Source organism: Petaurus breviceps, unplaced genomic scaffold (assembly GCF_028583685.1).
Source record: "Petaurus breviceps papuanus isolate PSGF00001 unplaced genomic scaffold, PetGlider_PUasm1.0 138, whole genome shotgun sequence".
Lineage (NCBI taxonomy): Eukaryota > Metazoa > Chordata > Mammalia > Diprotodontia > Petauridae > Petaurus > Petaurus breviceps.
In genome coordinates this window covers 27,096,530-27,111,814 of record NW_027185694.1, presented here as the reverse complement: position 1 = coordinate 27,111,814, position 15,285 = coordinate 27,096,530, and the positions used below count along the sequence as shown (strand labels likewise).

The 15,285-nt window shown below is 41.5% G+C and overlaps 2 protein-coding genes across 2 annotated transcripts in view; both read right to left on the bottom strand.

Annotated features, from left to right (window-relative positions):
- Positions 1–15,285, bottom strand: part of CACNA1H (calcium voltage-gated channel subunit alpha1 H) — a 158,646-nt gene that overhangs the window by 21,301 nt on the left and 122,060 nt on the right. The window contains exons 25-28 of the mRNA XM_069108763.1: positions 9,648–9,757; positions 7,911–8,044; positions 6,685–6,755; positions 2,692–2,770 (exon numbers count right to left, since the gene is read on the bottom strand). Of these exons, the coding sequence (XP_068964864.1) occupies positions 2,692–2,770; positions 6,685–6,755; positions 7,911–8,044; positions 9,648–9,757 (394 nt within the window). The remainder of the gene's footprint in view (positions 1–2,691; positions 2,771–6,684; positions 6,756–7,910; positions 8,045–9,647; positions 9,758–15,285) is intronic.
- UBE2I (ubiquitin conjugating enzyme E2 I) overlaps positions 1–15,285 on the bottom strand; it is a 471,577-nt gene that overhangs the window by 425,760 nt on the left and 30,532 nt on the right. The gene's annotated exons all lie outside the window — the stretch shown is intronic.

Genomic DNA, 15,285 nt, shown 5'->3' with positions numbered 1-15,285 from the left:
ACAAAAGCCCCGTTAGGGAGACAGAGCAGTGCAAGGATGGACATCCCCATTTTGCAGATGAGAACATTGAGGCCAAGATAAGCAATATGACGTTTAAGGTCAGGCAGCGAGTTCCCAGTCCAAGGCTCCCTCTTAACACACTTCACCGCTGCTTTTGAAATGCAAATTAACACTAGGTGGATAGGTCTGTTCACCAATAATATAGCACAGAATTTAGAGCTCATTGAATACAACCAGTCCCTTCATTATAGGTGAGGAAACTGGGGTCCTGAGAGAGGAAGAGATTTGCCAAGGTCACAGAGCTCCTAAGCAGCTGATAGGGTTCAAACCAAGTCCTCTAATTCCAAATTCAATGTGTTGTCCATTAGACCATATTAATAGGGGGCCCCCTGTAATTGGTGTCTGGATTTGAATTCTTTTCAGGTCATGGTGTTGGTTCTGCTGTATATGATGGGGGGGGGAGGCACCTCAGGTGTGCTTCTTCACTGCATGTGGGCAGAGTAAGGACCAGGGATGAAGACACCTTGCTGACATGGAGAAGTCTGCTCACCTTTTTGACGAGACATTTCAAAGACTGCTAGAAATTATGCTAATGATCATTCAGGCTGATGGAAAAGGAAGAGTTTTGGAGTTAGCATTCTAAGATCTGGACTTAAGTCCTAGGCCCTTATCGAACATTTCCATGAGCATATAGACAATTTCCCTGTGTATAAAATCAAGGTGCTAATATAAGTATATTCTTCGTAAGCCATATAGTGCCATGGAGAACTATGACTATTACTGGCCCTCACAGCGGGATGCTTCGAGTGAGCCTTCATGGTCAGTCTTATAGAGCCAGTCTAGCCAGAGAGCTATCGATACAGATAATCCAAAACCCTGGATAATCCAAAAACAATGCTCTATTTAATTTAAGGTATACACATTGTGAATTCTTTCTGGTATCAGATTTTTCTTCCCAGCTATTTTTGCCTCAGGCTTCTATAATGATGTGTTTACCTTCACTCATCCCATACCCAATGGAGGTGGGGACAGAGGGTCATTCTAGAGAATCCCTCCAGGACCTGGGGATTTCTCCCTTTGACAATATGGGCAGTGGTGGCAGTGGTTCCCCCAGCCCCTTCTAATAGGAAGCATGTTCTTATTTGAAGAGCCCCTCTTTAAAGAACCAGGGGACTTGAGTCCTAGACCTGGCTTAGCTACCACCTGGCTGCATGACCTTCTCCTAGCCTCAGTTTCCCCACCTATATGATAAGGATTTTCCTCTTGTCCAGGGCTACTCAGATAAGGTGCTAGATGGGAATTAGCTCTGAGAGGCATGAAGAAAAAGCATGATGACCCCTGCCATGAACGTTGAAAGCCACATCCTAGGGGCCCAACTGAAGGGGCCTTGTCTGAGGGGTAGAAAGATCAGGGTTTCTCTTTCCTCATCTGGTAGATAACCAGATAATGACATGTGGCCAGGAAACTCCCCAAGACCAAGGGAGGGAGGAAGTCAACTGCTGATAGGAAGGGGAGCCAGCTTCTATCTAAGCCCAGGCTAGTTCAGGGCTGCTAGGGGCACGCTCTGAGATTTGAGGATTAACTTAATGGTGGAATTCCCTGGGGGACTATACAGATGTGTGTACATGCATGTGCTCATGTGTGCACATACTTGTGAGTATGTGGGTGCTTGCACATGTTTACTTCTGACAACTGAAACACACGTGTGCGTAAGTACCTGCAAATAAACACAGCATGGTCATTCATATCCATCTGTATGAAGCCAAGTGCCCTGATCATATATTGACACTGAGGGTGATAAAGAGAGCACTGGGTTTGGCATCAGAGAATCAGAATTCATATCCCAGCCTTGCTGCTTAAAACCCCTACGACCTTGGTAACTCAGTGGGGAAACTGTTGGGACTCAGACTCAGAGAGACCCGCGTCTCAAGCCTCCCTCAGACGCTTACTTGCTGTGTGACCTTGGGCAGCCTCAGTTTCCTCATCTGTAAAATGAGGATAATAATAACCCCTCCCTCAGAGCGTGGGGATCAAGTGAGATGACATTTGTGAAGCCCTTTACAAACTAGAAAATGCCAGCTGAGCCTCTGTTTCCTCATCTGCAAAATGAGAGTGTTGGATCATTAGATGATCTCTGCTATGTTCTTCGAAGATGAAGGATGAACAGCCCCAACATTTATAATAGGAATACCAGATGGGAAACCCAACGCTTCTGGGAAAGTCCCTTCCCCTTTCTGGGTCTCAGTGTCCCCATGAGGAAAATCAAATGAGACAAGGAAGCCACCTGTCCTGGCTATCCTTTGGGTGCACTTTCTTTGATTTCCTCATGATGGAATTTCCTTTTCTCAACTCATTTTCTCAGTTAAATTAGATTATAGTATCATAGACATACAAACTTATGGATCTTTGATGATCTTTAAGCTCCAAAACCTATGTGTGTGTCTGTTTGTGTATGTGTTCATATGTGTGGTGCCAGGGATAGTAGTTATGAGAAGGGAAGAAGAGATAGAAGTAAGGACCGAGGCCATACTTCATTCTACCTTCTGACTCCAAATGTCCTCCTTCACCCACAGTAAAAAAAAAAAGGGGTGGGGAGGGAACCCTGGGCCCTGAGGGATGGGGTCTAACACCAGAGAGAGGAGGTGCCAGGATGCTGGCTTCAGGAGACACTGACCCTTGGCTGTTACTTACCCAGTTTTCCAAACAACTCCACTCCCAGGGCAGCATAGATAAAAAACAGGAGCATGAAAAGCAGGCCAAGGTTCCCTACCTACATGAGAAGAAAGTAGAACAGGGGTCAGGCAGGCTGGTATCATGCCCGGGTGTTACCCATGCACAGCCTCGTCACACACTGCACCACGCTTCCTGTGTGCACCACAGCCCACCCAGGGGCCTGCAGGCTCAGGATGGCAGGAATCACGCACAGGTCTCATCCACACACAGACTGGCCATATCCCACATGCCATCTGCTTCCTACCCCTTGTCACACACCGCAGACCAGGGACCCACAGTGGCAAGGCAGCCTGCTGTAATGCCTGGGCCTCCTCCCTCCACAGGCTCAACACATACCATATGCCATGCATACTTCATAGAGCCAGGACCTGCAGCATCAGATGTGCCTGCATCGCCCATGGCCATCACCCATGCACAGGCTCATCACATACCAAGCTCAAAGGTAGCCTTCAAGGCTCAGCTCCTCCAGGAAGCCCCTACTGAGCCCCTGCATTCCTACCTTCTCCCTCCATTAATTATCCTGTTTTAATGTATGGCTACATATTGCATCCCTCAGTAAAATATGAGCACCTTGAGGGTTAGACTATTTTTGTCTTTGTTTCAGGGCTAGCATAGTGACTTGCATAGAATGGATACTGAGTAACGTTTGTTAAATTGAATTGAATCCATGAGTGTATATATATCCTTAACTAGCTTATCCATGACAGATCCATTCAGAAAGGATCTAGTTACCTTGCAACCGTGCATTTGAAAAAAGCTTCCTTTGCTTTCCCAAATATAAACCAGGACTGTCAGGGGTGGCCAGGTGGCTCAGCAAGTAAGAGCACCAGCTCCAGTGTCGGGATGACCTGGGGATCAAATCCGGGCTCAGATACTTAGCACCACACCCAGAAATAACTGGCCGGGTAACCTTGAGTAAGTTACTTAACACCGATTGCTTAAAAAAAAAAAAACAGGACTGTTTCTAACTGCTGTGGCCACTCAGAGGTAACCTGCAGTTTGGGGTAGGACTGTCATATGTATTGCTTTGTCCCCTAGAGACCAGAATAGACAGCTGAGAAATTGGTGAGAGTCCTTGCAAGCCTTTTTGTCTGTGTGTATGTACCATCAGTGGTTTCTATGTTGTGAATAAACCCTGTAGTGAGATTTATAGAGTGTAGAGCTATATATTCCTTGAAATCTATACTTGGACTAATTCATCTGGGCCCTGAGACAAGGAAGCCACCTGTCCTGGCTATCCTTTGGGTGCATTTTCTTTGTCTTATTTCCTCATGATGGAACTTCCTTTTCTCAACTCATTTTCTCAGTTCCCCATTTTCCTGATGTCCCCAGTGACCAGAGATGTTCTCTAGGCTTACCTCCAATGGCCCCTCCTGGGCCCTGGGGCTAAATGGGAGGGGGGGTACTAGACCAAGTTGTTAGAAATTTCCTGATACTCTGGGAGCATCCATGGCTCATTTGTCAGGCCAGGGTCATCCCTGGTGGATAATTTGGGGTGCAGTGAGTATAGCTCAGAGAAGTTATATCACATGTCTTCCCATAGTTTTACTTCATTGATATTTGGCTGGGAAACTGCTAATCATATGTAGATGTGCTTAACACAGGGATCCTTAACCTTTTTTGCACCCTAGCTCCTTTTGGCAGCCTGGTGAAAGCCTATGAACTACTTGGAATGTTTTGTTTTGTTTTTTGCTTAAATTCTTAGTCGAAGGAAATGCTAAATTTCAGTTAGAGTTGGTGAAAATAAATATGTAAATTTTTTTTCTCACCACATTCTTGAACCCCTTGAAATCTGTCCATGGAGAAGCCTTAATTTAAGAACACTTTTAGCACCAGCTGGTAGAGCTATCTCCTTCTTCAGTGACTGCCCTGTTTTCCATTCCCATCACTGCCTTGTGCCCATAGATGGGCAGGGAGGCCACATGAGTGTGGCACCATGGACCACCAACCTCTCGGTGATGTCTAAAACCCATGCATAAGTAAGTATGGGCATTTGATAGGAAAATCCCAGTAGAGAACGCCATAGAATCCCATGGCTTGAGAGTCAGAAAGGACTTCAGAGGCATCTTATCCCACCCATACCTAAACAAGAATATTCTACTGCAGAATCATAAGGACTTAGATTTAGGGTTGAAATGGACCTTATAGATCAGGAATTCTTAACCTGAGCTCTGTGAAGGGATTTTTAGGAGATCCATGAATTTGAATGGGAAAAATTGCATCTTTATTTTCACTAAACTTTAATCGAAATTTAGTATTTCTTTAAATTATGAATTAAAAATATATGAGAAGAGGTCTTTGGTGAAGGAACACAAAAAGTCAAGAAACTTCGGTTGGCCCCCAGATTCTACCCCCTCCAGTTGTGGTTTGTCCTTTGTTCTTGAAGAAGACCATCAGGAAGATGATTACATGACTTGCAATTGAATTGGATTTGAGTGAGGGAGGGCTGTGCAAAGTCTTTCTCCTCCAGAGAGTCCAGTGGCCAGGTATAGATCAGGACTGCTGGAGATGGCCCAGGATGCAGTGGGAGACCTTGTCCTTTTTAAGTTAAGGTCTTTCAGAATTCTCACTTTGAGTGAAGCAGCACCCATTCAGTGAATAGTTTTCTTTAAGAAGTGAGTCAAGGGATGGACCCTTTAATAAAAAAAAAATCAAAGTGTGTGTTGGGGGTGAAGACCCAAGGGTTGCTGGCCAAAAAAGAAACAATTACTATTTACATTCACTCTGAGCCAGAAGGGTCCCTAAAATAACCATTAAGTGGTGCTGGAGTACTCCTACCTTTACTGACCACCCCATCTTCCATGTTCTCCCTGTCCTCTAAACTTCAGCTCTTACTGTCTCTACTGAACATTTCTTAGCTCTTAGCCTAGAGTCCTAGGGCATCTTTTACATCATTAATAGCTCTGGGCAAATCTCACTTCTCAAATCAGAATGTGATTTCCTGATTGGCCTTTCTATTTCAGCCCCAAACTGTGAGGTCCTCAATCAAAGGCAGTGACCAGGCCAGACCTTCCAGGGAGGCAGAAAGAGTCATAAGACTGGAATTCAAATCTTAGTTTTTTGCTAATTATATTACAAGTCCCTTAACATTACTGGGCTTTAGTTTCTTCATCTGTAAAATGAGGGGGTTGGTCTAGATAAAAGTTTCTTAACTTTTTTCCTGTGTCATGGACCCCTTTGAAGTCTGGTAAAGCCTGTGGACTTGGTAGCATAATTAAAATAATTGAAGGAAATGCTAAATTTTGGTTAAAAATGAATGAAAATAAAGATGTAATTTTTTCCTACCTAAGTTCACAGAATCCCTAAAATCTATTCAAGGACCCCTTGGTTAGAGTGGACCCCAGATTAAGAACCCCTAGACTAGATTATCTATAAGGTCTCTTCTAGCTCTGAACCCAGGTTCCTAAGAATCCCAGTCTGTCTCTCACACAGCAAAACCAGGCACAAGGTTGACATGTGGGAGGATTAGTAAATGTTTGTTGAATGAGTGCTCTACACAGATGGACAAATGGATGATCCCAGTATCTGGCTCAGGAAATATTGCCAGGGAATAGGGAGATTGGAGTTTCTGAATGGCACCTGGGGTCAGAGCAATGTATCCTAGATCCTGAAGACTGGGAAGGGACTTGAGGAAAGATCATCTTCAACAGAGGGGACCCTACCCTAGCTCTAGAGATCTCTCTCAGTCACCCTTTCCAGTGTCATGGCATTCCTTCTGTGAATCTAATCCAATCTGGGATGTTCAGTGTAGGTTGGCTCCCTTAGGCCCATCTACCGTGGAGGTCAAAATCTCTGCCTCTGTCAGAGACAAGGGACCATGAGGTAGCTGTCCTTGACCTTATCTCCCCATCCCCATCATCCCTTCACAACTTCTTCCACAGCTCCAAGTTACAGTCCTGGCCGGGGGCAAGAGAGTTGCCAAAGGCATAGAGACAGAGTCCTAGGACCTACCTGGGGCAGTGCCTGAACCACAGTGTCCAGTAGGGCCCGCATCCCAGTGGCCATTTTCAGTAACTTCAGTACTAGGAGGGAAACCAGAGGCAGAGCATAGATTTACAGAGTAGGAAGTTAAACACCCCCAAGGAAATCTGGGCCAGGTCAGGATCTAAAGAAAGGGGACCCTGAAGAGGGGAGGCAGGATGATGGACTGGGAAGAATGTTGAGTTTAGTCAGGAGCCCTGGGTTTTAGTCCTGGTTCTATCGCTAATTCACTGTGTGATTTACTTAAGATCTTTAGGCCTCAGTTTCTTCATTGGGATCATGGGAATGATAAAACCTGCCTACTTAATTGATGGGGCTGTTGGTAGTGGGAGAAAGAAACAAGATAACTGGTGCATAAGGAAAAGAGCCCTGTCCAAGGTGTCCAGAGACTTGGGTTTTAATCTCAGTTCTAATACTGATTTGGTGTTTGACCCTGAGTGTGTAATTTTTTTCTTAGCCTCAATTTCCCCATTCATAAAATGGAAAAAAAAATGTTGTTCTATGATTCTTAAATTGGTTACATTTGTAACTTCCTTGAGGACTGTAAGATCTATGAAGACAGGGGATGTATTTTATCTAAATCAGGAGTGGGGAACCTGGGGCCTAGAGACCACATGTTGCCTTCCAGGTATTTGGGTGCAGCCTTTTGACTGGATCCAAGTTTTATAGAACAAATCTTTTTATTAAAGGGATTTGTTCTGTGAAGGTTGGATTCAAAAAGCTGCACTTGAGGACCTAGAGGGTCACATGTGGCCTCGTATCTACTGGTACCCCACCCTGATCTAAACCCCGAATCTTTCCCAAGGCATAGCACATAGGTTCTTTATAAGTGCTGAAAGAATGAATGAATCCAACTATTCTCTCATTTGATCCTAACAATACTCTCCATTTTATATAGAGGAAACTGGGACCCTAAGAGGGGAAGTGACCAAAGGTCACATAGTATGTGAATAAATAGAATATTAATCCAGGTCAAGAATTTAGGTCTTGTAGATCCTGTCTAGGAAGTCTCCTGAAACTGTATGCCTTTGCTAACCTAGAATGGGCCTGTTAAGAGAACTCTTTTCTCTCCTCCACTAACCTCAGCCTGGCACCTTCCCCCCTCCACCCCCTCTCCTGCCTCCCACTAGATGTCACATCAGTTGTGGCAGGCTGCCTGGTGGCAGACTACATTCTGGGCCCCAGGCATAGCCTACCTCGAGCAATGCGGAGCACACGCATGATTCGGATGATGGTAGGGTTAATGGGCAAGGCAGCGTTCATCTCGATTTCCTCCAGGGTGATGCCCATGATGGAGAGAAGCACTATGGCCAAGTCGAGCTGATTCCACCTGGAATCAAAGCAAAGGAGTATCTGGGGTTCAGTGAGGCCCCTAACCCTCCCTTCCTCTCCCAATCTCTCTTTCCTTTTCCCAAGGGAAATTAGATTCTAGAAAATGAGATTATAAGAATCCTCAATCCTTAACCATTGGTATTGGCAACTTCCTGACTTAATCTCACACCTCACAAACCCTTTTGGTAGTATATGGAGAGAAGCTCAAAGTTTTAGAGTTCAAAAGCCTTACAGAAGGGGAAACTGAGACCGAGCAAAGAAGAATGATTTTCCCAAGGTCATCCAGGGAGATGGTACTAGAAATCTGGTCTCTAGACTCTCAGGTCAGGGTTCTTCCTACTGTATCACAGCATAGGATTCTGCCCCTACCAGAGCAATCAAATGCCATTCCATGGTCACTGGCTCTCATAAATTTTACCGCATCATTTCCTATCCAAGGATCCATTGACTTTAGAATAAAGTCCATACCCCTCCCCTTTTATACTTTAGCTAAGCTGGCCTCCTCAGTATTCCACCACCTCCTCTCCTTCTTTCCTCCACCCCCATCCTTGTCTCCTTCCTCTCTCCATCCCCCCCATAAAAAGATGCACCCATCCAGTCTCATTCTCACTTCTGAGCCTTTCTTCAGTCTGTTATTCCACTTGGAATGCCTTTCCTTTCTCTTTCACTCTATCAAAATCCTACCTTTCATGAACACAACAGCTCCGCTGTGACGCTATCTCTGACCACCAGAGGTCACATTGGTCTCCCGTCCCAGATCTCCTGCTAATACTTATGCTTACTGACTGTGGACCACCCTGTCCTGTTCAATTGAGGTTTTCTGGATATAAGCCTTGTCTTCCCTGAGTCTGTGGATTTACTCTCAGCATTTACGGTCTGGACCCTTCTCTGTCTTTCACCAGAACTCTGTGAGTTCCCTGAAGACAAGCCCTGGGTTTGTTTCTCCTCTGTTTCCCCTCTGGTCAATCAATCAAATAGTAAGTATCCATTAAGTATTTGCTGCATATAGGGCACTGTGTTAAGCCCTGGAAATATGAATGGAGAAAGGCAAAAATAGTTTTTGTTTTCAAGGGCAGCATGGTGAAACGGATGGAATATTGGACTTAGGAGGACCTGAGTTTGAATCCTGTTTCAGATGCTTTTTGACATTGGACAAGACACTCTTGCACTGGACAGGGACTTTTAAGCCTCAGTTTCCTCATCTGTAAAATGAGGGGGTTGGATTGATTCCTTCCAACTCCAAATCTATGTCTGTCTTGGAACTTATGTTCTAACAGGGAGAGAAACCTGTAAATTAATGAGTACATAAAAGGTACATATAGGGTAGTAGGTTAGTAACTTTAGAGGGGGGTGCTTGGGGGATCAGAAAGACTTGGAGATCCATTACTTACCCAGTTACCTACACTGACCCTGTTTAGAGAAGTCAAAGTAATGACTCCATTCCAGAGTCCATTTTTCCAGAATTGCAGTTATGAAAAAGTTTGTCTTTAATCTTCTCTCCTTTCTTTCCTATCTCAGCTCTACTTTGGGCAATTATTCTCTCTCCTCCTTCTTAAGTCTGGGCTCCCTTCATCCCCACCCTGCTTCCCCTTACCGCACACCTGTCCTTGAAGAATCGACGGAACCCAAAGGCCACCAGTTTCAGCATAGCTTCAAAGACGAAGACGATGGTGAAGACATAGTTGCAGTATTTCAGGGCCTCATCCAGGGACTGAAAAGAAGCTCAGTTGTTAGTTCAGTTCCCTGGACAAAAGGAGATGCCAGAGATACTAAGAGGTCGTCTCAGACCTCTTCTGGCATTCACTTGTCAGGTCTGTAGAAGGGATTCCTGCTCATTAGAAGGTTGGACTAGATGACCTTTGAAATCCCTTCTTAGGGATCTGAGACACTAATTCTGTGATTTAGTCCAACCCATTTTATTGAAGAGGAAATTCACCTCCTGAGAAATTATTTGCCCAATGTCCCACAGTGAGTGGGGGAGAGGCAGGGCAGGGGCTAGGCCCTGCTTTGTTTTACTTTACTTGGTTTACATATCTCTTATAAAATTATAGGCCTCCATAGCCCTCTCCTCCTATGGCCAGATGACATTGCAGGTACAAAGTGGGCCTTCTCTTTTTATTGAAAATTTTTGTTTTTACACAGATAATAAACATAAGAAAACTACAAAATATACTTCCCGAAAACATAATGCAACACAGAAGGCAGTTTTTTCCAAACTGGGGATGGACTCAATGGGGGGAAGGGAGGGTGTGGACTTGATCTTGGAGACCCCTTCCAGTTCTTGAGTCATGATCTTATGGTCCTTTATCACTTCACCCAAGTAGCCCTATATTTCATTTATTTGCTATGTGCTAAAAGGGTGGAAGAAGGCTGTGTACTTAACGAGATAGTACCAAGTTATCCACTACATTTAACCATTACATTGTAATAATGTCCTCTTTAATGGCTGCAATGTGTATATTGTTTGTCTGGTTCAGCTTTCTTCCCTTTGAATCACTTCATACATATCTCCTCATATGTCCTTGGATCCTTCTTATTTTTCATTCTTATGGGAAAATGCCATTCTACTACATTCATATTCAGTTATTTCCTCATCTCGGGCATAGTCTGTTTCCAACCTCTGCTATTACATACAGCACTGCTATAAATATTGTTCATATTAATGGGTCTTTTCTTCTTCTTTATAGCTTCCTTGAAGTATACACCTAGTAGTTACATCATTGGATCACACAGTAGGAGTAATTTTGTTATCTTTATTTCATAATTCTATGTTGGTTTCCATAAGAGTGGGAACAATTCATGGTTCTACCAATAGTAAATTAGCATTCCTTTTCCCCCCACAACTTCACCAATACTGAAATTTTTCATCTCCTAGTATCTTTGCCAATTTGCCAAGTATAAAGTGATAACTCAGAGTTGTTTTAATTTGCATTTCCATGCATATTAATAATTCTGAATAATTTCCCAGATGGTGGTTGATTATGTTTCTTCTTTTGAAAATTGCTTATTTATGCCCACTTATATATTGAAGGGTGGCTCTTAATCTTATAGATTTGTATAAACTCCCTGAAGATTATAGATGTTAGACTTAGTTTGTTGATAGCTTATTTTTACTTCCCTTCCATTTCCCAATATATCCCTTTTTTCCTAGGCACACTCCCCTTGATATGAGGAATGGAAAAGTGAGATACAAAAATAGTTTAGTAAAACCGACCACCATATCAGCCAAGTTGAATGTTCTATGCCAGGTTCTATATTTACATTTCTCCAACTTTTGCAAAGGGAGGAGGGAGGCAGATTCTAATTTCTCTTCTTTGTGGCCTAGCTTTGGTCATTCAAATTTTTCACTATTTACACTGTTGTAGTCATTGTGTATATTGTTTCCCTGGTTGCTTCACTTTTTATCAGTTCATATACATCTTCCCATGCTTTTTGATATTTATCATATTCAGCGTTTCTAACACCAAAGCAATATTCCATTATATTCATGTACCATAATTTGTTTATCCGTTTTCCCAATTGATGAGTGTCTACTTTGTTTCCAGTTCTTTACAGTACAAGAAGTATAAGTGTTAGATATAAAAAAATCCAATATAATATAATACAATGATTTCCCACATCCCATATCTTTTCTTATGGTAGCAATGTTTAATTTGTGAAAATTATATTTTAAATGTTTTTTAGATAATAAAAACATGTATAAATAAATCATAAAACATTTCTCACATACTTCCTACATGCCAACCTCTGTGTTGGGCATACAAAGAAAGTCAAGAGCAGTCCCCGCCATGAAGGAGCTTACAATGGGAGAGATATGTAAAGGAATAGGTACATATGAGATATATACAGAATAGGTAAAAGGTATTCTTAGTGGGGAATTATTTTGTCTTTTACAATTTCTTTTCTATTTGGCTAATTAAGAACTTTTCAGTTTCCTTATTTATAAAATGAGGATAATAATACCTACTTTGCAGGGTATTGTGAGAATCAATTGAGTTATTTGTGGAAAGCACTTAGCACAGTGCCTGGAATATAGTAGACATTATATAATGCTTTTTCCCTTCTTTTCCTTTCCCCTTAAATGCTTTCACAGCTCCAGCTAGGGTCCTGCAAGCTTTCAGTGCTCCCAAAGTGCTAGATAGGACTGTTCACTGCCTTCCTGGTCTGAGTTCTACAAGTTCCTGACCCAGGTTTGGGTTTGTTAACTTGTCCCTAGTTGGGAGTTTCAGTAGACTACTGCTGGACTCAGTTAATATTAGCCCACTGGGATACTCTGAAAGTTCAGAATAATTGAACTGATCTCTCCCTTTTGGTCTCAGATGCTGAGCTCTGCTTCTGGGATCAGAGCCAAACAACTACCATTTACTTTTTGTACTTACTCCTTGCTCAGTACACAGCTAGATGCAAAGATCATGACTGCTTCTCTCTGCCCTTGATCTGTGATGTAGAACTGGGTAGTGGGTGACAGAGCTGACAGATAGCATTCACTCCTGCACCTGGTGCTTGCACAGGGAATCCCCTGGGGATCTCCTTCTGTTGTAATTCTTCTTGCCCTGTGTCCAGTCTCAACCCTCTCTCAGTCCCTGGGTGCACTGCCATACAAAATCCTCTGAGACCCCTTCCTCATTGTCTGTAAATCCCTCTGTCCATCTCCCTAAGCTGCCCTGTACTGGAAAAATGACTCATTGTAATTTTTCCTTGGCTTTCCTGATCAGAATTACTACAGTGTCCTCCCTCCCTCCCTTCTTTTTTATCCTTCCCTTCTTCTTCCTCCCCTTTCCTTCCCTCTCTCCTTTCCATCTTTCCTTCCTCCTTTTCCCCATCCTTCTCTTCTTCATTTCTCCCTTTTCCCTCCCTTTCTTCTTCCTTCCTTCCTTCCTTCCTTCCTTCCTTCCTTCCTTCCTTCCTTCCTTCCTTCCTTCCTTCCTTCCTTCCTCCAACCCCATCCATTGAGAAGTCAAGAAAAAACTAAACCCATTACAAATATGTATAGTCCAGATCTTTGTTGATAAGGAGTGGCAGGCAAGCTTCACTTTAATGCCTTCTCTTATTCTGCCATTTTGACTCTACCCCCAAAGCAGGTCATTCTGGACAGACTCAGCCCTTTGCTGAAATCTTCAGTCCTAGCACCTGGGTAAGAGTAAAATCCTGGTGTAGAGAAAGAGTCTTTGCCCATGCCTTCCTCTCAGAACCATATGAAGGAACTTAAGTCCTAGATAAAGTCAGGAGGAAGAGCAATTGAACTGTATCTATTCACAAATGTGTTAGAAATTGTTTTCCGTTACCGTTTGTTAATTTCTGTTCAGATTAAATCTTTTACTATTATTCATTGCCTAGTCTTTTTAGCATGGCAAACTACTGAATACCTCAATCCTAATTAATTTAGGAAGTTTTTAGCTTTTGTCCTGCAGAGGGGCAGCTCTGCCAAAGTAGATAAATTGCCATTCTACATCCCCACTACTTGAACCTAAGTCTGCAGAGGATCTAGAGAGGATAGGTACCTAATGAGCTGTGCTTTGTTTTTGAACAAGCAGGTCTTTTTGGCAAAGTCCCTTCTTTGTTATTGAAAATAATTTATGTATTAGTGGAGATTATTTTTTAAATAACTAATATAATTCATTTATAATTCCATCTGGTTCCGTATTTTTCCCATTGAATTTTATTTATAGTTTGCTCATTTTCTCTTTTTGAGATATAGAAGTTTCAGTTCTCAATTTCTCTTTCATCAATATAGATATTTTATATCATAGGTATTCATCTATGTCATTAAAATGCTCAGTTCAATTTGTGCGGAATTGAATATAGTGGTTTCTGATTATCTCCTTTGTTGTATCTCCATTTGTTATGATATTTCACTTTATCATTTTAAATAATTTGATCTTCCTTTCTCTTTTTTTAGGGGAGACCAGATTAGTTTTATTGGTATTTAAAAAACACACATCTTTGCTTTGTTAAAAATCAGTTTAATTTCCATTTTTTATTCTATTTGAGCTTTAATTTTCAAAGTTTCTTCCTTCATGGGTTTTCTTTGAATTATTAATTTGTTGGGTTTCTAATAAACAAATGCTCTGTTCATTAGTTCTCTCTTTTATAACTGTTCTGGGATAAAAATTGCCTCAAATGACTACTTTAGCTGCATCCTAGAAATAATGGTATGTTATTACTGTTGTTACACACTTGGATGTAATATTTATTGTTTTTTTCACATTTATTGATTTACTCAATATTTAGAATATTGTCTTTTAGTCTCTGTATCTTTAGATCTCTATCTTTCATGTTTCTTTTTGCTTACTATTTTTAATGGGTTGCAGTCTGTAAGAGGTGTTTAAAGCTTCTGCCTTTATGCACTATATTTCATATTTTTCTTCTTGTTTGTTTATTTAGGAGGGCTTTAGAAAATGATAAGTTTTTGTGAAAGCATGATTGCTCCCCAAATGAGCACACTAAAAGTCATATTTAATGATTTCCATATAGGCCTTTCAATTCAGTTTTTCTAACATTCTCCCCAATTCTGATAGGTTTTTTTTATTATCTAACTTTGTTAGATTTATCAAGTTCTGAACTGTTAACATTTTTGTGTTAACTGTGTTAAGTATTTTTACATTTACCATTAGCGCCTTACTATCTGTATCTTTTGCATTTCAGTTAGCTTTTCCCGTAAATACTTAGTTGCTATGTTATTTATTGCAAGCATATTTATTATTATTATTACTAATGATATTTGTATACTACATTAAGGTTTACAAAGTACTTTATATTTTACATTATTTCATTTGATCACAACCTTGTGATATAGGTGGTATTTTTAGCTTACCTTACAGATTGAAGCATCTGAGGCCAAGAAAGGCTATGTGACTTGTCAATAATAAGTATATGCAGCAAGATTTTCACTCAAGTCTTCCTAACTCCAAGTCCAGAACTTTTTTTGATATGCCAATTAGACATATTGATGTTGCTTTACAGTATGTTGTGACTTCAAGCATAATTTGTTTTTCTTGTTTGTTTCTTGTATGTTGTGACTTCGAGCATAATGTGGTTTTCTTGTTTGTTTCTTTTAAAGTTATGTATTTTAGCTTTGTTTTTTTCTGAAATTATGACTGAAATTCCTAATTTTTTATTCAGCTGATCAATATATATTTTATCTAAGAAGTCCACTATAAATCTATAGATGGCCCTATGTCTTTAGTGTGTTTTCTGGAGGCAATATATTGTTGAACTGTGTTTTCAAATCTAGTCTTC